At 41.5% G+C, this 21,244-nt stretch overlaps 1 protein-coding gene across 1 annotated transcript in view; it reads left to right on the forward strand.

Annotated features, from left to right (window-relative positions):
* Window positions 1–1,353: 1,353 nt before the first annotated feature.
* The window catches only part of cep128 (centrosomal protein 128), a 65,249-nt gene continuing 45,358 nt past the window's right edge, over window positions 1,354–21,244 (forward strand). Inside the window, exons 1-13 of the mRNA XM_080514610.1 lie at window positions 1,354–1,752; window positions 2,420–2,506; window positions 4,043–4,187; window positions 4,279–4,385; window positions 5,255–5,346; window positions 7,314–7,386; window positions 7,586–7,711; window positions 10,788–10,868; window positions 13,037–13,111; window positions 13,207–13,339; window positions 14,727–14,866; window positions 18,738–18,809; window positions 19,010–19,195. Of these exons, the coding sequence (XP_080370736.1) occupies window positions 1,585–1,752; window positions 2,420–2,506; window positions 4,043–4,187; window positions 4,279–4,385; window positions 5,255–5,346; window positions 7,314–7,386; window positions 7,586–7,711; window positions 10,788–10,868; window positions 13,037–13,111; window positions 13,207–13,339; window positions 14,727–14,866; window positions 18,738–18,809; window positions 19,010–19,195 (1,485 nt within the window). The 5' untranslated portion in view covers window positions 1,354–1,584. The remainder of the gene's footprint in view (window positions 1,753–2,419; window positions 2,507–4,042; window positions 4,188–4,278; window positions 4,386–5,254; window positions 5,347–7,313; window positions 7,387–7,585; window positions 7,712–10,787; window positions 10,869–13,036; window positions 13,112–13,206; window positions 13,340–14,726; window positions 14,867–18,737; window positions 18,810–19,009; window positions 19,196–21,244) is intronic.

Here is a 21,244-nt window from a genome sequence, read left to right on the forward strand (position 1 = left end):
TTGGTCAGAATTTATTAATGCGTCTGTGGAGGTCACATGACGCAACACCTTTCACAATAAAGGTGTCCAATTTATGTGAAGTGATGTAAAGTATGTAAATTTCAGAATATTGCAGTTACAAAAGGATCAAAAGAAGGAAAGACTTTGACATTTGTCCATATCTGCAGTTTAATGTTATGTTTTGACTTGTTCAGCCTCCAGAGGTCAGATCAGGTTGATGTGGCCCCTCAACTGAAATGAGTTTGACACCCCTGATTTAAACTGAGCAGAATAAATCTTATTTTTATATCTTTACAGAAACGTTTAGTTTGTATTTATTACATTTCATACGTCATACTTTTTGTTGATTTATTTTTTTTTTTAGCTTTATAAGGCATTTCTCAGCTGTTTTAAACACATTAGTTGTTTTACACCTTTCCCCCAACTGAATAGCATATATATAATTGAATGCTCTTTTCAGAACAATGCACAAACCACAAATTGCACTTTGAAATAGTATTCCTCTGATTAATCTAATGCAAGGCGTAGTTTTATTGCAAACTGATGGGACAGATGATGGGTTATCGCTGTTTGTTTCTCTAATTATATCCATCTTCTATGCAGATTCATCCAGTTTGGGGTCAGGTCAGGGACATTACTGTGCAACCCCAAACATATTATGCTATTTGGACTAAATACATCAATTACATAAATAAATATGTTATATAGTTGAAATTTAAAATTTCCATTGTTTGTTTGTGCAATTTTACATGAGATTTTCTCGCAGGGGACATTTCTTGATATAGTCTGTAACCTTACGTCATTTGGTTGTTTAATTTGTCATGTTAAATGTACATATTTTCTTTTTTTTCCACTTTCCTTTCTTCTGTCTTCTCTTGTTTTCTTTACTATTTTTTCTATTCTTCTCTGTTCTGCTCCTTTTCTCATGTTTTATCCCTCCTCTTCTTTTCTTGTGTTTTATTTGTTCCTCTTTTCTTTTCTCTTTTTTCCAAACCGAAGAGCGGCAGCAGAGGCGCTAAATCACGCCTCTGGACAATGTAGTTCACAGATGACAAATTCCTCCACTGAGCCTCGGCGGCACCGACTACATTTCCCGGCGTGCCTTGCGGCCGCCGGTCTCACTCGCATCCCTGTTCAGACGCGGCTAGTTCAAGTTGCCATAGCGGAGTGAAGCCGAGGTTTGTTTAACTATTCCTCCTCGAAGCTTCACTCTCCGCGCAACATTCTTACTTCTCTCTTCTTCCCGTCTCGTCCTTCTCTTTGGCGGTTTTTGTACAGCTATGGCCAGTTTCCTTCGCTGACGTTTGCTTAGCTTAGCCGGCTAGCTCGCGGGAGTGCACACTTGTTGCTAACCGGGAGGAGCATCACAACAACAACAACAATGAGGAGGACCGAGTCAACAACTCGGATTTAATGTCGGTCCACGCGGTCCGTTGCAGCCATGAGGACGCGGATGCCGCCCGGGTCCGCCGCGACGAGCGCACGCCGAGTCCGCGGCCACCACACTTTGCCCGTTAATCTGATTACCGTGGCGGTGAACAGTTAGCCGGAGTCCCGCGGGTGTCTGAGTCCAAAAACCCCACTATGGACTCGTCCAGTGAGTCGGATCCGTTCGAGGGGAGCAGGTGCCGAGGGCGGGACGCCCAGCGCAGACCTGGCCGGGACAGGACCAGGGGCGGCGGTGCGGGTGGAGGAGACGGCCGGAGCGAGGAGATCTCCCAGAAGATCAGCACCCTGGCGAACACCTTGCAGGTACTGACGGGAACCGCTGGTGATTTATCACGATCATAGCTTCAAATCAGCTGATCTCACTGAGCTTCAACCTCGAGAAGCGGTTTACACACGTGTGCATGGCTGGGTAGTTGTTTGCATTCTATTCTATTCGATTCGATTCTATAATGCACATGATTCAAGAAGCAGGATACTATTGAAATTTGATTACTGAATATTGGAGAAGAAGTTGGATTAAACAAGTGTCACTTCTCACTCCCCCTTCTTCACACCTGTTGAACCAGATATATGTGTTTATATATATATATGTGTGTATGCATATAAGTATGTCTGCCCCAATGTGTGTGTGTGTGTGTGTGTACTTGGGTATAGATTATTTATTCTGTGATTAAGTATTTTCCTCATCTAGATTTATTTACAACTGGTTTATATATGTATATATCTGTGTTTCTCTCTCTCTCTCTCTCTCTCTCTCTCTCTCTCTCTCTCTCTCTCTCTCTCTCCATCCATGTATATATTTGTGCATGTTTGTAAATAGGTGTATGTATATATAGCTCATGACTTTTGGATATATCTACTTTATAATTGATATCTTTGTCTTGACATGTCTTGAATGAAATAATAATAATAATAGTAAGCTATAGCTTCATCTTACCTGGTTAGTTGACCCTGAGCGTTTGTCCTGCAGGACACCAGTAAGAACCTGAGCAAAGTGGACCGGATGCTGGGTCGGTACCAGGAGAACACGGACGGTCAGGCCGAGGCCATGGTCCTGGTGAGACGTCTGTCCTGTCAACAGTCACCTTAGTGTTCCTCTGTGGTTTAAACCCTGTCATGTCACAAACACAATCCAGTCCTAAGTTAATAAATAATATTAAATATTTACATACACAAAGCTAAAATGACAGTTTTAAGAGTAACTTTAGTCACATGTAATGATCGGAACACATTTGTTTATTATTATTTCCTGTACTTTGTTGTCCAGACAGTTGAGCTGCGCAGCTTTAAGTTTTTCGCTGTGGAAAGTTAAATCTCACCCTAAAGATCCCGACGGTTTGGAAAAGTGTGTTGTCGGAGCACGAACACCTTCTGAGCTTCGGTCTCAAGTGAAGAAAACCAGAATAAACCCTCCTCCTCTGTCGGGGGGGGAATTGGATTAGTGTAAAGTTTTTTATTATTATTTGCATCATCCGCATTCTTTGTGTTTCAAGGGAAACGTCCCGCCAGAGAAATTGCTTACGAGCAGCTATATTACACCGTCTTATCTCGTTGTTTACTTCGGGTATCATCAATCACTGGACTTTTTCCTATTTCTTTCGGGTTCACGCTCTCAGGGAACGAGGACATTACTTTAGATAAGTTCCCTTTATAAACCATTTCCCCAACTCATCTATTATAAAACAAAACTCATGAGTATATGCTTTTTTTTTTTCATTTATTTATTTATTCCACCATGTTCACATTCTACTTAACAGGGTCATACATTAATGTGAACATGGCGAAAAGGAGCACGATGAAGACGTCGTCTTATTCTTCATGCCCCTTTGAATATGTACAGAAAAATCGACGACCATAAACGACGGTGATCCATTTGAACACAATGTCAGAATTCTCTAAACTCAGAATTCTGTCTTTAAACTCAGAATTCTGACATTTAATCTCAGAATTCTGACTTTTAAACTCAGAATTCTGACTTTTAAGCTCAGAATTCTGACATCTAATCTCAGAATTCTGACTTTTAAACTCAGAATTCTGACTTTTAAACTCAGAATTCTGACTTTTAAGCTCAGAATTCTGACATCTAGTCTCAGAATTCTGACTTTTAAACTCAGAATTCTGTCTTTAAACTCAGAATTCTGTCTTTTAACTCAGAATTCTGACTTTTAAACTCAGAATTCTGACATCTAATCTCAGAATTCTGACACCCAATCTCAGAATTCTGACACCCAATCTCAGAATTCTGACATCTAAACACTTTACTGTGTTTAAAAATCAAATCATTTGAACATTTTAGAAAACAAAACAAATTTCCCCATTGCAACATGCAAGTTCCATTTTCTTATATTCCTCCATCTGCATCTCCTTAAACATATTTTTAAATGCATTTGTTTGATTTTAATGTGTTCTTTAATGAATTCCATAATCTAACCCCAGCTACTAAGAAACCCCTCTGTCTCATGGAGGTTCGGGAGAAAGGGACACAAAAATGTCCTTTTCGTCTTGTGTCATCTGTGATCAAGATCAATTTCATTGTGAATATGTTCCGGTACCAACTTGTGCTTAATTTAAATTTTCCTTTTTCCTGCTGTAGCTGCGGGAGAACCTGGAAGAGTCCATCAATCAGCTGCAGAAGCGTCGGCTGAGCCGGTCCAACGGGGGCCTGAGCGCCTCGGCCTCGGCGTCGGCGTCGGCCTCCACCCTGCACACCAGCGACCTGGACGCCTGCTCGGGGTCAGGTACGGCGGCGGCGGCGCGCGGCGTCTTCCCCGATTCCGGGCGCTCTTCCCGCTTCATCGTGTGTCGTTTGTTCGGGTTTTCCTCCGACAGAGGAACGTCGTTTTGTCCCGAAGGACCACGCGTCCCCGCCGGGCCGGAGGAGACGGTCCCAGTCCGCCGGCGTTCGCTTCAAGGACCCCGGCCTCACCACGGATGAGGTATTAACTGCTGTGTGTAGTTCCTGAAACCTGCCAGCAGAGGGCGCAGTGAGCCATTATTGACAAAACAACTCAAGGGTGGAAAAATTGTTGGGAAATCTAAAAAGTTCACTGCTAAAGTCATATTACTTTATGAAAGTGGAAAGGTGATTTTTAATAACAGTAGAGGGTAACCCTTTATAGGGCACTTGTTTAAATCCTGATTGAAGAAAGGATAAATTAGGTTTTTTAAGATAAGATAAGCCTTTATTGATCTCACAGTGGAGAAATTTACTTGTAACATTCTGCTCTTAAGGACTCATGAGGAAAGGAAAGACAAGGAATGTGCAAACAGTTAGGTAAGAATAGAGGTATCTTATGTACAATGACTATCAATAGGACTAAGAGTAAGATAAAAAAAAATCACAAACTATAATAAAGTATAATAAGTTCTAAGAGGAGCAAAATATACAGTAGGATGAGATACAAGGAAAATAAACTATGAAGGGGGGGCGGCAAAGTGTAGGATAAGTACAATAAACATACTATAGTAAAAAAAACATAATACCAGTGTTGGCAGTGCGGGGTCAGTCCTAATTAGTGAGGAAAAAAAAGCTATTTTGGGCACAGTCGCTAATTAAAAAAAATAAAATCAGGTTGAAGGTCTAAAAACGACCAAAAAACACAGTAAAGTTGCTGGATTTTTGCATTTATTTACATATTTTTTAACCAGAATTGCGTATTGTTTTATTTTAAGGCGAGCAAGAGACACTTCCAGACACTCCCAACGCCTCCCAGTTCATATAGTTTTATTTATTTATTTATGTACCTTTGCTTTACATGTGTAAAGTCTCACTCTCGGCGTGACGACTTGTGCTTCTGTCGCACAGGTTCACACTTTGCACCGATCCCTGCGGGACCTGCGCTCCGACCAGCTGAGGCTGTCCGGCGACCTGGACAGGGAGATCGTCAGGAGGAACAGGTACCTGCCGACAAAAAACAAACAAAAACAAAACGTCACTCAGTCCCCAACGGAATACGCCAAACAGAAGCATCTTAGTCGGCCACAAACTGGAAAAAGTGAGGCGACGATATAATAAAACTATTAAGAGTTTAGGAATGACGACACCGACAACACTGTGAATATTAGATTGTGTAGCAGAGGATAATAAATTCATCTTCTATTTATAGGTACTACTTCACTAAAAACATGTATTCACGTCAAATCTATAGTGTTTTTTTTGATATGAGAAATAAATATATTATCCTGGCAACCGTTGTGACCAAAGGAGCCGTTTTCATACTTTTCACCACGGAACATGTTCATTATTTGAATTATTTTATTTTATTTTTACTATTATTATTATGCCTAATTTATATATATTTTATTATATATTTTTTTAGCTTTTGTTTACATTTTTAAAGACGTTTTTATTTTTAATTTGGATGGATTTTTTTTTCCTGCTACAGCCACTTTACCTCTTTAGCTGTTTATTTTATTTTATTTTATTTTTTGTATTCTTTTTTCTTTCGCCTCTTTTTTCTTTATTGTTTTCAGCTTTTTTTTATTTTTCCTCCTTTTTTCCTTTTTATTCATGTCATAAAATTTACCCTTTCTTCTTTTTTTTTTTTTTTGTAGTTTTATCAATTCTGTCGATTTTTACATTATTGTTTTTTTTAAAATTTTTACATCATAATTAAAAAAAATTTTTTCCAGCTCAAGCTCTTTTGCCAGTTTTATCTCATTTCTCCGTCTTCCTCCTGGATAACCGGCGCCGTTTTTTGAAAATCGACACAGAAAGCAAATAAATGAGGAAATGTAAAAAAAACACAAAATGTTAATTCACAGTACATATTCTTTGAGCCCCAGGTTGAACCGTGACTTCACCGCTCGTTCCAGCGACGACACATATACATATTTGTGTTTACCTGTTTTGAATAGCGGAGCTGTTTTTTTTTTTACACGGCGGTGAAATTAAAACGGCGGCGAGAGACGAAAAGTCTCCCTCCGGTCTATTAGAATGAAATGTTAAATGACAGCTTATTAATTGAATCTGGGAGCCGAGAGGAGATGTTTGGATAAGTTTTTATTTATTTATTTATTGGGGCTTATTGAGTACGTAATTCCTCTCCGACAGAAAGTGAGAGGAGACTTAATAAGTTCGTCTTCAGGGCTGTGAAATGCAGAATATTGATCTCTCACTTCTTTATATCGTCGGGTTTTCTTTTTTAAAAGTTGCTTGAACTCGACAAAATGTGTTATTTCATCTCAAGGCGACGGATTACAATGTGACATTTTGAAGTTATTAAAAAAGAAGAACTCTCTGACCACGCCATAGTTACTTATTTTTTTATTTTTTTATTTTCCATCTAATGCTCAAGTATTGTGACGAACGTGACCTTCTGCTGGAACTGAAGTTTGAATCCCTGCTTGTCTTATGTGACTCTAACTTGCTCATATCTGCAAATGTTGCTCCGACACCGTCTTGTTTTTCTAAGTTTTTCATAGTGATGCAGAATATACGGCATGAAAATATCAATTACTGTTGGAAATTACCGCAAATCTCAACGTGAAGCCAATTTTAATGCAAAATACAGTGAAATGGCCACAAAAAACGTCTGGTGAAGTTGTTGCCTCATGCATGTTTTTTTTACACGCTCCTCCTGTCAGGGAGGCTTTGAGGCGATTTGAAATACACGACAACAAATCGATTAACAATCGTAATTGTTAAGGTTGTGAAATGCATGAAAGAAAGGGATTAAAAGCGGCACAAAAGAAGGAGGAACAAATAAAGCAAAAGCTTTATTAAGGCGAATAAATCAAGTGGAATCTATTGTTTACGTCCGTTTCTGTGCTTGAATTCTGTCTTTCTTCACATCTGCGATTATATTTAATCGTATCAAACGCTCACATTTTGATTATCGAGTGTTTCCCCCCCCCCCCGGCAGGTGTGACGTGGACACCAGGCGGGCGATGGAGAGCCTGACGGACCACATGACGACTTCCCACCGGCAGGACTCGGTGCGTTTTTATCTCCAATATAAAAAAATGCAGTTTTTTTCTTTTATAAATATATAAAGAAATGGTGACAAATCAAGTTCCTGGTAATGTGTGCAGACACGAGGAGATTAAAGGTATTTACTGTCTTTCACATGTAGATGTGAGGCTTCCTGCTTAGACGTTGGTTTTTTGTTTTTTTTAAATTGTAAAACCCCGGCAGGCGTCGTCCCACGTGGAGCGGCGTCTCCGCGAGCTGGAGCGAGAGACTGGCGCCGAGCACAGGAGCCCGGAGAGAGAGAGACGGCCGCCACAGGGGCGCGGGGCCGCGTCCGACGAGCCGTGGGAGGTGACACCCCCCCCCCCCCCCCCCCCCGTTTATCCCCCTACCCCCCCCCCCTTCCTCCCATCTCTCCTCCCACCACTCGTCTGTTGTCATCCATCCGTCCAACACCTTCCCCGCTGATATCTGCGCGTTCTCTCAACACTCAGAAAGAAACTTCACGGAGGAAGCGCGGGGATTCGGCACAGAGACTCTCGCTATTCAAAAAAAGAAAAGTTTAATCAGATTAATCGCAGGGTTTCTGTGGATTAATTTCAATTAATCGCGATTAAATATGTCAATCGTATTTCACTTTGCTTGAGCAAACTCAAAGAAGAAGCGAATATATATCTATATATATATCTATGTATATATATATATATATATATATATATAGATAGATATATTCTCTTTAGATTCGAGAGAATATTCCAAAAGTTTTTTTTGGTCAGTTTAAAAAAAAATACATATTTATACTCCTTTTGGCTTAATTGAAATCCTCAAACAGTAGTTATTTCTTTCTGCTGTGTGTGTGTATATATATATATATATATATATATATATATATATATTGATTGATTGATTGATTGATTGATTGATTGATTGATTGATTGATAGATAGATAGATATATTCTCTTTAGATTCGAGAGAATATTCAAAAGTTTTCCTTTTTTTTTGCCAGTTTTTTAAAAACATATTTATACTCCTTTTGGCTTCATTGAAATCCTCAAACAGTAGTTATTTCTCTCTCTCTCTCTCTCTCTCTCTCTCTCTATATATATATATATATATATGTATAGTGTTTTTAATAAACAACTTTTAACAGTTCGTGTTAATGAAAGACGTCAGACTTCTTCAAAACAAACATTTATCCTCGTTACTGTGGCCCTTTATTTATTATTATTTATCCCTGTTCCTCCTCTGTCAGCGACTGAGACCATTTTTTAATTAATTTCTTTTGCAGTTAAAAAGCACACACACAAAATCCACTATAAACGTTATTGTATTGTAGGAAAACACAATAGAAATACTTGATTATCCACGCAGAAGAAGCAGAAAATAACGCTAGAATATCAAATAAGACAAGATAGTGGTTAAATATTATATATATTGTCCCGTAAACCGACTTCTCTTATTTATCCGTTGTTTATCCTTTATCAGCGAGAAGCTGCAGTCCCAGCCTGTAAGGCTTCAGATGCACGGCGAGGATTGTCGAGACGTCAGATATCGTCAAGCAGGGAACCCGCTCACCATCGAAACACCGTTTTCCATCCGTCCGTCTTCTATACTTCGGGGGCGGCGGTGACTGGAGCCGATCGCGAGGGAAGGGGTCTGACCCCCTCACAGTGACGCTCACGTCCGCCTCCACTGGACGGTCTAGAAAAAAAACCGCCGGGTAAAAATGACCTCCAGGTTGGCGAGACTGCTGGCATCAGATGTGTAAGATGACATCGGATGTGTAAGTAGGACTGTCAGAGTTGCTAAGAATTAAAGTTTCGTAGAAGATTCCATAGGATCGTGATACAAAAACTGCAATTTCTCAAAATCAATGACAAAATAGAGAAAAATGCAAATGGCCTCGTGTCACAAACATGTTTTATGAGCAATACCTAGAATATGAAAATACTACAACTCTTTGTTTTAAAGATTTTGAAGATAACAAATCCATTATATTGCAAAAAAACGCATTGATTTGAATTGGGGTCACTTTTGACCCCACTTGTGGAAGAGTGTAGGAACTGGGAGGTTGAGCATCCAAGGGGTTAAAGCCTTTTCATTTCAAACATGTCAATATAGCAAAAATCAAATATACAGTAAATCGGACGTCGTTCATTGAGGCCTTTAATTCTCCATTTTTTCCCCCCCCGGATCACCAAACCATGATCTGTGGTGGCGCCGGATTAAAAGAGAACGGCCTCCTGGAACGACTCGTCTGTGATTATTCCACGGCGAAGCAAGTCGGAGAAGATGAAGAAGCAGCAGCCGTAATAATAGCAGTGATTAGTGATCCTCCATGCGATTGTTCGTAGGACCTGCTATTTAGATCTCCCATGATTCCCTCCACTCAGCTGACGCCCTCCTTTGTGGCTCCTTGTGCCTCCCTACTCTTTTTTTTTTTTTGTTACGAACTCACTTATGAAAGTACCTCCAAACGCCGCACATGGCCGCCGAGCAAGCGATTGCTGCTTCTTAAGCATTTTCATGCCAATCATGGCTTTTTCTTTTTCTTTTTTGAGACACAATGTGTCTAAAAGCGTCGATCGCTGAGAGAACTCAGGTTATTAGGTGCACTTAGGAAGCCGTGTGCACAATAGCCTGAACTACTGCTCCCCCCCCCCCCCCCGCCGCCACGCCCCCATAATGTACATAATCAGCATCAGGTCAGGTTTGTGCTTAATCTGATGCATTTCGCCAGTCAGGCCACCGGGGGGCGCTGTGTAGCTGCCGCCCAGCCCCATCGCCTCTCTTTTCATTTTCCGGCCAGCGATTCATTTGCATCCCCCCCCTTTTTTATTTTCCTGCACGGTGGCCTAATGGGGACGCCGGCAAGGGGCCCCCCCAGGGGGAGGGGGAGGAGGGGGGGGGGGGGCCGCCGGGCAAATAATGCATTTGTCCCTAAAAATTAGTGGTAAATAAACAAGTATGGGGAAATGAAGAGGAAAATAATCTCTTCCACTCGTGAATAGAAGGCAGGAGGGGGGAGGGGGGCGGGAGGGGGGTTGGGGGTGGGGGGGGCAGAGGCCGTATTTATTCCCCACCGATGGTCCCGCTGCGATGTGAATCAAATAGATGATGAGTCACTTGGGTGGATGTTATTGCTCGCAGCCGGTAATTCATCACCGCTCGCCCAAACCAGTGGGATGGTGTGGGGAGTGGGGGGGGGGGGGGGGGGATCTGAGCTCTCGTGCAAATTCGCCGCGACTCTCCGGTTCCAAGGAAACGACGGGCGGGGAGGCGGTGGGTGGAGGGGAGGGTGGAGGGGGGGAGGGTGGGGGGGGTGTTCCCGTGATGCAACGGCTCCTCTCGTGTCGCTTTTTCTTCTCACACAACGCGTGTAATCCTTCACGCTGAGGCCTTCTGTGTTGTCGTTGGTGTCTCGTAGACGTTTGGCAGAAGCCCCGTCCAGGAGAGAGAGGAGGCGACCGCAGCCTGGCGGCGGACGGCGGAGAGGGAGAAATCCAAGGTGAAGGGATTTAAAAAGAGGGCTTTTAAAAGAAAAGAAATCCCCAAAAAAATGCTATAATTTGCTTTAAATGTCTGATATTGATTCATTAGGCAGTGTTATTGCTCTCCACATTCCCACGTGCATTAAACTACCTGGAAATGGAACGTCGGGCGTTTGGAGACGATGTAAATCAATGAGTGGCGTTATTGATTTGTTCTCAATACTGAGAATAATTCCGTGGTTTATAACATGAACGCTTGTTATTTTATTCTGCGGTCACATCCTATGCAACAGCGCCGAGAAACCCTAAAGTAAATAGTAAAAAAATTCAAAGAAAACCTTTATTTATTTATTTTTTATTTTTTTAAACACAAGTCTTGAGACACAACGCTGAAATATTAGTGACGCTGCCATAAAAACCTCAAAGTCACGTATTCAGGGTGAGTTTGTGAAAACCTGCATAATGCAACAGCTAGAGGAGAATTTAATTTCATTAAAATTGGCTTTATGTTGAGATAATGTAGTAATTGTTCAGCTTCATAAGGAATTTTGTCTTTTGGTGGGTCGGACCGGTAAAACTCTGCCTGTAGATTTTAAAATTTTAATGTTTCTATTTTATGCGGAGCAGAGAACAAGATAGAATTCTCCTAAAAAATGACTTCGATCTCAAGATAAATCCAATTTTAATGCAACCTTCTGGTGCAAAATACGATGAAATGTCCAGAAATCTCCTATAACTGTTGCATTCTGGGGGTTTTGAGGTTAATGCTAGTTTGCTATTTTCATAGCAGCACAAGTGTTTTGTTGTATTTATTACTGTTAAAAAACTTTTAAAAAAGTAAGGCTTTTTGATGCACCACGCTATGGAGGGCTTACATCATATTTCACACATAATTCAATAAAAATAAATAAAAAAACAACAAGATTAATGATAATAAATACTTGAACACAAATTAATATATTGAGGATGGTATTGACTGGTATCGTCTAATATGTATTAATGTGCCTTTATAACATAAAAGTAACTCTCGGTAATGTTTGGCACTGGTAACAATCTGAAAGTATATTAATATGTTATATTGTTCAATTAATTACATGGACAGTTGAAATAATGGTTTGTAAGTTTGGTTTGGTGTTAACATGTTAATATGGCCGCTTGAAATGTAAAAAAGTTATCTTCTGATGATGTCTTGTTGGTGTTTTGCCACTTTATCCACGTCACTTTATCCACGTCACTTTATCCACGTCACTTTATCCACGTCACTTTATCCACGTCACTTTATCCACGCCACTTTATCAACGCCACTTAATTGATCACTTGTACTAGGACTGAACCTGCACTGGTATTATTTTTTTTACTATAGTATGTTTATTGTACTTTATTCTACACTTTGCCCCCCCCCCCATCATAGTTTAATTTCCCTGTATTTCATCTTACTGTATACTTTGCTCCCCTTAGAACTTATTATACTTTATTATAGTCTGTGATTTTATCTTAATTTTATTTTAGTCCTATTTCTTTTCTTTTTACTTATTATTACTTTTTACTGTAAATACTTTTGGCCCTTAGAGTTCTTGATAGTCATTGTATATAAGATTCCTCTACTCTTATCTAACTGTTTGCACTTTTCTTGTCTTTCATACTCATGAGTCCTTAAGAGCAGAATGGAACAAGTAGATTTCTCCATTGTGAGATCAATAAAGGCTTATCTTATCTTATCTTATCTTATCTTATCTTATCTTATCTTATCTTTGTTCCTTCTGTACCATTTGTAAAATGTCCTTTTTTATTGCACTGAATTTTGGGGGTAGCCTCTTGCTTCAGCCAGCTCCTTAAAGATGAACAGATAAATAAATAAATAAATGTCCCAGATGCAAGTAGTTTTCCCACTCCAACATAACATTTGATCAAAATCCTCCTCTTGCCTCGTTATTATAGAAATACACTGATTTTATATCCAAAAAATTAAGACACGATCGGCAATCTCTCCTGCGGGAAGCCTGACGTAGTAAATGACAGTCGATATTATATAACACCGGACATTTATGACCAAAACTGGCGCATGATGATGATGTCACGCGTTCTTACAATGAGCTTGGTCTCATTTATTCTCCCACTGAGCTTCTACGTGGAAACTCTTTGACCTTTGACCTCTCTTTGACCCCCCCCCCCCCCCCCCCCCCAGGTGGAGCAGGAGCTGGAGAGAGCCAGGAGGTTGCTGGAGCAGTCGGAGGAGAGCCGGGAGTCCCTCAGTCAGCAGGTCTGTCGTTGTGCGTTGTGCCCTTTTTAGTCAGAAAGTGAGACGTCTTTTCTTTTTTTTTCTTCTTTTTTTAACACGCCTGATGATTCCCGCAGGTGGAGGACATGCGCGGCGAGCTGAAAAGGACGAGGAAGGAGAAGGCGGGGCTTCAGAGGGCACTGCTGGAGAGTCCTCCTCCTCCGCCCCACGGCGAGCGGGAGGGGGGGAGGGGCGCACGGCCAGGCCCAGGTACCCAGGTCCTAACGGGGGGAGGAGAACCGATTAAAGTCCTAGTGAAATGAAAATTCCACCTCCAAAACACTCTGGCTGTTGCTTCTAGGGACATTTTTATGCTAACTGGTCCGAGGGTAAAATGTTAAAACACGGCAATCTGTGAGAAAATAGCCGATAATCAGCGGTATTTCCGCTGCTGGGCGGAGCTTCTGACAATAATAGAGTGACGTCACGAGTTGTGACGCTAGCCGCGCAAGCTAGCTGCTCCTGCCGCCTGTGCTCCTTTTCTCCTCTCTCGGTCTCTTCCAGGCTCAATCTTTCGTCAAGGCTCATAAAACGCCGACTATAACTTCAAAACACTGGAAACAAGCCGATATAAACACAACAGATGGAGATCTGCACAACTCGTGACGTCACACATAGGCTCCGCCCACAACGGCCCACGAAGAAGGATTCCCCCGACTTCCTCGGCTGGAGATTCAAAATTCAAATAACTTTGTTACGCGACAACAGTGGTGGGGCAGAGTCGGAGGAACCTTAGAAGTAGAACCCCAACTATCGTTTTTTTGCAAAGTAGTGTTTTACATTTCACTAGACCTTTAAGCAAATAGTGACGATCCTCCTCGGCCCCGTAGGCCAATTTCTCGTCACGTATTTATTTTTTTTGTATCGAGTCAGAGCCTTTCTTTGAGAAAAGCTCCAGACGGTACAGTTTCAGCGCCAACTGCTCGGTCAAAACACCTCGCAGGAGTCGGGACGGCCAAATGCAAAACGGCGGAAGGGAACAGGCTCGCCACAGGAGTAATGATGGTGACGGGATAAGCCGAGCGTTTGGCGAGAGGACGGAAGATTGATTTGCACTGTCGCGCCAAACAAGGGGACGAGGGAAAGAATGGCGGAGGCATTACGGCCATGAAAGCAGAGAGAGAGAGAGAAAAAATTGAGTGTATATTAAAGGAAAATATTGAAAATCCAAGCTCTCGGTGCCTCGCTGGTTTTTTTTGTTTTTTTTTGTTCTCTCTTTCTGTGATGGTATTGATTTTTTGGGGGCATCAAAGTGCTGTAAAAAGCAGTGAGAGCTTGAAACTGACAGATTGTTATGTGACCGTCTCGATCCCTTCAGCGTTTTTTTGGCGAAGAAGAGAGAAAAAAATTCACTTGAGATTATTCGGTTTAAAGGCTGTTTCACTGAGATTACGGTGGAAAGCGATTCCGTTCTTGACACTTTGTATTGTATTGTTTGCATGTTTTACTTGAAGTCTGATCCAAGAAACCAAAGTGAACCACAGGTTTTGTTTTTTTTTTCCTTTTTAACCTTCCTAAGTCGTAAAACACACGAGAGGCTCGTTTTTGCTCTTTGAAACCCATCGCTCATTCGCGATTCTCCGCGCGTCTTCTTCAGATCGTTCCGACCTTGAGAAAGAAGTGGCGGAGTTGCGCGTCCAGTTGTGCAAAGCCTCGGTCCTCGGAGAGGTGGGAGAGCTGAAGAGGGCGCTGGAGCTCAAGGAGAAGGAGAGAGTCCTGCTCGGCGTCCAGGTGAAGGTGAGCGTCAGACTTTGACTCTCAATTCTCCCCCTCAGACCTTCATCTTACCCCTACCCCTTTGAAATGCGCGTTCACGAGACTCTGAGGGGTGAGGGGAAGGGCTATTCACCCCTCTAAACGGAGCATTTCCAGATGCACACTTTAAACAGAGGGGTATGAGGACATTTCACATATATACACTTCTAAAGTTCTATAAACCTGTTGTGTTTTATGCTAGTAAGAACGGCAGTAGCGCTGCCGTATGTAGCTTCCGTGTGTCTTTGTTTCATAGAGACCGTGTTTATAACATTGTATTATTACACTGTAGAGTTCCAAAGTCTTCTAATATGGGTGTTTTGAAAACAGGGACCAAACAAGGAAGCTCCTCCGCTTTCTCATGGTGAATGAGGAAATATTTCTGAAGTCCAAATACGGCGCAAAAACTGAAGTAATCCACGTCTCCGTCTATTTCTTGGCCTTGACGTGGAAACAAAGCAGCCAAGCTGCTGCAACACGTTGAATTTGGGACGGCAGGACGACGCTCCTGCTGGAAAATCAACAAACATCCGTGGCTCTGCTGATGGAACGGCGCCGTATTATGATGTCATAACTGTGAGACGGAGCGAGGGGCGGGGCCGAGCAGAGGGAGAGGGGGCGGGGCCGAGCAGAGGGAGAGGGGGCGGGGCTAAGCAGAGGGACAGGGGTGTCCCAAATCTAAGGGCTGAAACTTTTACCCCTTTGCCTTTGCCCTCGTTTTGGAGGCGGAGGGCTAAGGGGTAGGCGGAGGGGTGCAAATAGAATTGGGATTGGCCCTTGGGGTCTTTGTAAAAACGACAAGAAGCTTCACTGAAGCTCCCTGCATGTTTATCTTTAGTTAGTTATTTAGTTATTTTAACCACCGCGCCTTGTAGGGTTGTGTGTGTGTGTCTCTATTCATATTCCTCTTTGTATCTTTACATACAGATTCGTATGCACAGGTTAAAATATGCGCCCATTAACAGACTTACATTTGCATATTTGTTTTTTTTTTTTGCCCCTGAGCAATTTCTGCATTAGATTTCTATATCTGTAAGTCGTTCTATATGCATGTAGTTATATATGCACAGATATACATGTAGCATGTTTATCTGTGCCCATAAGGACCAGGTGACGTCTCCGTCGCTTCGCCTCCACCAGTTGGTTTTATGCAAGTGGCTCTTTGTGGGGCCCCAAGGCCTTGAAACGTTGTTTCTTCAAGCGAAAACTCGTCGTTTTTTTGTGTTCTCGTTTCAGAATAGCTTCGCCGCAACGCTTTGAAAAACAGCAGAAACGCTGAAAACGACGCAGTCGGCATGTCGCGCCCCGACTTGACGCTGTTGTTGTTGTGAAAACACAGGTCACAAACATTAAAACAGTCGAGGAGGCCGCCGCTGCTGTTATTTATTTATTTTTTTTAGCGACATTTCAGAAAAAGTTGCATTTTCCCCTTGTTTCCACGGCAACAGAAAAAGTTCAACCCTGGTAGCCATTTTCCAAAAGCTGCTTTTTTGCGCGGGGACTCTTGAGCACCGTCGTCATGGAAACGGACATCCGAAACGCAAAGGAAAGTTCTGCGTCCGCGCTTGAGAACGTACTTGAGAGACGTCGGAGTTTGAAATCCGTGCTTAAAACAAACTCTAAAGAATAAATGTAATGTGTGTGAGGCCTGTCAGCTGGAGATGAGCAACGACTGCCGGCAACGCTCTTTGACTTCGCCCCGGGCCGACCCGGGCGGGGTTATCTCAGTTTGCCGGGCGCCGCTCATCCATGGCGGAATCCTCCACCGAACCCCGGCGACACACTTGATCCTCTTAAAGTCGTCAGATGAAGTGACAGCTGGAACGGCGAGATCACAAGTCGACCGGCAGTCGTTCATCTCGCCTCAGACCGGCACGACGTGTCACTTCCGTCACTGTAACAAGACTTTTTATGTAAAAAAAAAAATCAAATTGCACATCCTCTCGCTAAGCAGGGCGATTCGAGGCTGCGGCTCTTATCAGCAGAATGTTCGCAGCAGTCGCTGCACTTTAAAGCACATTTCCTTTAATCGCTGCCGTTTCCTTCGTGGGGGGGATTCCGTCGGGACGCCCACACTTCTCCGTCACGCAGGAGGCGTGAGGAGGAGAGGAAGTGGGCGTTCGAATGCATCACCTGGTGTCTGGCTTCAATGGTTATAATAGATGTGAGGGCAACAAACAAAAAAGGTTGTGAAAGAATGAATCACCAATTTCAATGCCATTTATTTAGCTATTTATTTATCTAGAAATTTATTTAGCTATTTATTTATCTAGAAATGTATTTATGTAGCAATTTATTTTACTATTTATTTATCTAGAAATTTAGTTGTTTATTTATCTCGCAATTTATTTAGCTGTTTATTTATCTAGACATGTATTTATATATTTATCTAACAATTTATTTAGCTATTTATTTATCTAGAAATGTATCTATTTATTTATCTAGCAATTTATTTAGCTATTTATTTATCTAGAAATTTATTTATCTAGAAATATATTTAGCTATTTATTTATCTTGCAATTTATTTATCTCGAAATGTATTTATTTATCTAGCAATTTATTTAGCTATTTATTTATCTAGAAATTTATTTATTTATCTAGAAATGTATTTAACTATTTATTTTGATAATAATTTATTTTATGTATTTTTAATTTTATTTAACGTTGTCTTTTATGTATTTCAGAACATGTACATTTAAAGAAACAAATCTCCCTTTATATCTTTATCTTTAGACTCTCACAAAATATTTATTTATTTATTTAATGCAGTTACTTTTCCTCCATTTATTTATTCATTTATGTATTTCTGTACATGCAAAACAAGGAACCAAGAAAAAAGGGAAAGAAACATTTAAAAAAAAAAAATATTCGTCACTACAATCACGCAAAATATTTCATTTATTTTATTTTATGCACGTACTTTTATCCATTTATTTATTTCTATATTCATTTATGTGTTTTAGAAACGAGAAAAAAACTGAATTTAAAAGGAAAAAAAATCTCCATTTACATCATTATCGTTAGAATCACACATAATATTTATTGACTTGTTAATTTTAAATTATTCAGTGTTTTTTCGTATTTTATTATCATTGTTCGTGGATCTTACACCCAAATAAAAAAACAAAACAATGACGATTAATACAGACATCAGCTGTTGATGAACGGGGCTCTTGCTCATTGGAAACATTTCCTCTAATGATAAATGTTCAACGATATGGAGAAACGGGTGAAAGATCGAACTTCTCGGCGGCTGAGCGACTAATCAGCGTTTGACTAATTACTCCCGACTCTCCCGTTCGGTACGAACGCCTCGACGGCCGCGACCTCGCCGCCGCCGCCGCCTTTCTTTAAGCTCCGGATCAATCCTCGGCTCGCTTGCGATTTCTCTCTTGATCCGCGCCGTCTCTCTCTCTCTCTCTCTCGCCATCGGACTACTTTTCACAGCGGCGTCGTAACGTAATCCAATTGTAGGCGGCGTGTAAACAAGCCGCGACCTTCTCCGACCTTTCCGTCCTTTCTGTCCGTCGTCTTTGCTCGCGATTCCTGCCCTTTTGCGCCGAAACCCCCCCCGCCCCCCCGTCCCCCGAAAAGAAAAGTGCGAAAATCGATGGTGCCGTTATCTTTGCTACTTTTTCTTCTTCTTCTTCTTTTTTTTTGCCAGTCATTCTAAACCCATTATTTCACTCTCCTGTCTCCTTTTCCACCTCTTTTTTTTTTTTTTTTAACCCCCCCCCCCTCCCCCTCCCTCCCTCTCTCTGTCTCCCAAGAGAAATGGCACTCACTCAAACACACACCTTGACCTTTCCCTCTCATTTTTCTTTCTTTTATTTTTGCCCCCATGCGATACAAGGAATTATCCTCGGAGCTGGCGGGGAGGGAGCAGCAGCAGCTGCGAATGCTGGAGCAGCTCAGGGACTTGCAGGTATTTTCACATTGCTTTCATTAGAAGGACGTGTAATTGAAATCGAGGGGCGGACGTTGAGACGGGAGTGTGGCGTTCGGAGCTTGAGCCACACGTTTGTGTCGGGAGAAACTAGCGTATTAATGATGTCCTCGGGAGCTGCGGTTGGGGGAGGGGGGGGAAGAAACGGACTTTATTCATGAAGTCAATGGTGGTTTCAGACTCGGGGGCAGACGGAGAGGAGAGAGACGGAGGCGCTGCTCCAGGAGAGCTCCAGGAGCCGGGAGGAGCTGAGGACCAGGGCCCAGGAGGCGGTGCGCCAGTGGAGGGCCAAGTGCAGGAGGCTGCAGAAGGCGCTGGAGGAGGAGAGGGCCCAGGCTGGGCTCCAGTCCGACCAGGCCTCGCAGGTGAGCCCGTTCACACACACACACACACACACACACACACACACACACACACACACACACACACATCCCTCTTTCACGTCCCTCTTCTTGCAACGATCCACTCGAGGAGTATTGCGCAACTCTCGAAGGAACCGACCTTGACACCGCGACCCCGAGCACGAATCCCCACGTCCAGTCCACCTCCGCGGGTTTTGGTTTTCCCCGAACGTTTCTCCACTTTCTAGCTGCTCCATCACTTGATCGCCTCCGTAAAGCGAATGTTTTGCATGCGATTATCGAGGCGTCTGGAAGGTGTAGCCGTTTAAAATCGAAAGCACTCGAGCGCCTTTTGTATCGACAAAAAAAAAAGAAAAAACACAAAAAAAAGTGGCGATGTGCGTCGTGCATGAACTCATCATTCTACACGAAAACTGCCCATTCATTAAAAATATACTCGCTTGTGTTACCCATCTGTACTTAAGACTTGTCTGTACACCCGTTTAATTATTATTATTATTATTATTATTACTTCGTCATTGTTGTGGTTACTGTTATTTTCTAAAATCATTATTGCTATTACTTATCCTATTCATGTTTAATTTCATTTAATTATTATTATTGAATTTTTTTATAATTTTTTATTATAATCTTTTCTTTTGTTGTTTACTTTTTACTTTACATTCGCCGTATTTCATTATTATATTGCTGTCAGAGACTGGGTTCTATTGTTCTTGCTATTTTTATTGTTTAAAAAAAAAAAAGGACATGACTTGTACAATATCCTATATGTACACTATTGTATTTTTCAATCAAAAAAAGATAAAAAAAAAATATATATATATATATACTCGCTTGTGACATGAGACACGATATGTAGCTACGAAAACTGAGGCCTCATTCACACGGTAGCATTTTAAAGTGAAAACGCGTCGCTCAAGCGTTTTACAGGCATTGATAAGGACGCCCGTTTCCACGGCAACTATAGAAACGCTAAAAATTAATACAGCGAGCACGTCGGCGGACGATAACAGCCGATGTTTTTTTTTTTTCAGAAAGTTTTCGCCACTTTGCACAGAAAACAAGAGTTGGAGCGTTTTCAAAAAGTGTCATTTCCCCCTTGTTTACACGGCGACGGAGTCGGTGCGTTGTCAAAAAGTTCCGTCCCGCGAACCTTTTCTTTTGTTTTTTTGTTTCTTTAGCAGCTGCGAGCACCGTTGTCGTGTAAACGAGACACTGAAAACACAACAAAAGTGTTTTTTTAAACCGGGAAACGTTGTTGTGTAAACAAGACACTGAAAACACAACAAAAGCGGGTTTTTTTTAACTGGGAAACATTGTTGTGTAAACAAGACACTGAAAACACAACAAAAGCGGGTTTTTTTAACCGGGAAACATTGTTGTGTAAACAAGACACTGAAAACACAACAAAAGCGTTTTTTTTAACTGGGAAACGTTGTTGTGTAAACAAGACACTGAACACACAACAAAAGCGTTTTTTTTAAAACTGGGAAACGTTGTTGTGTAAACAAGACACTGAAAACACAACAAAAGTGTTTTTTTTTAAACTGGGAAATGTTGTTGTGTAAACAAGACACTGAAAACACAACAAAAGCATTTTTTTTAAACTGGGAAACGTTGTTGTGTAAACAAGACACTGAAAACACAACAAAAGCGTTTTTTAACCGGGAAACATTGTGTAAACAAGGCACTGAAAACACAACAAAAGCGTTTTTTTTTTAAACTGGGAAACGTTGTTGTGTAAACAAGGCACTGAAAACACAACAAAAGCGTTTTTTTAAAAACCGGGAAATGTTGTTGTGTAAACAAGACACTGAAAACACAAAAAAAGCGTTTTTTTTTTAAAAACCGGGAAACGTTGTTGTGCAAACAAGACACTGAAAACACAACAAAAGCGTTTTTTTTAAAACCGGGAAACGTTGTTGTGTAAACAAGACACTGAAAACACAACAAAAGCGGGTTTTTTTTAACTGGGAAACGTTGTGTAAACAAGACACTGAAAACACAACAAAAGCGGGTTTTTTTTAACTGGGAAACGTTGTTGTGTAAACA

This window comes from Blennius ocellaris, assembly GCF_963422515.1.
Source record: "Blennius ocellaris genome assembly, chromosome: 18".
Classification (NCBI taxonomy): Eukaryota; Metazoa; Chordata; class Actinopteri; order Blenniiformes; family Blenniidae; genus Blennius; species Blennius ocellaris.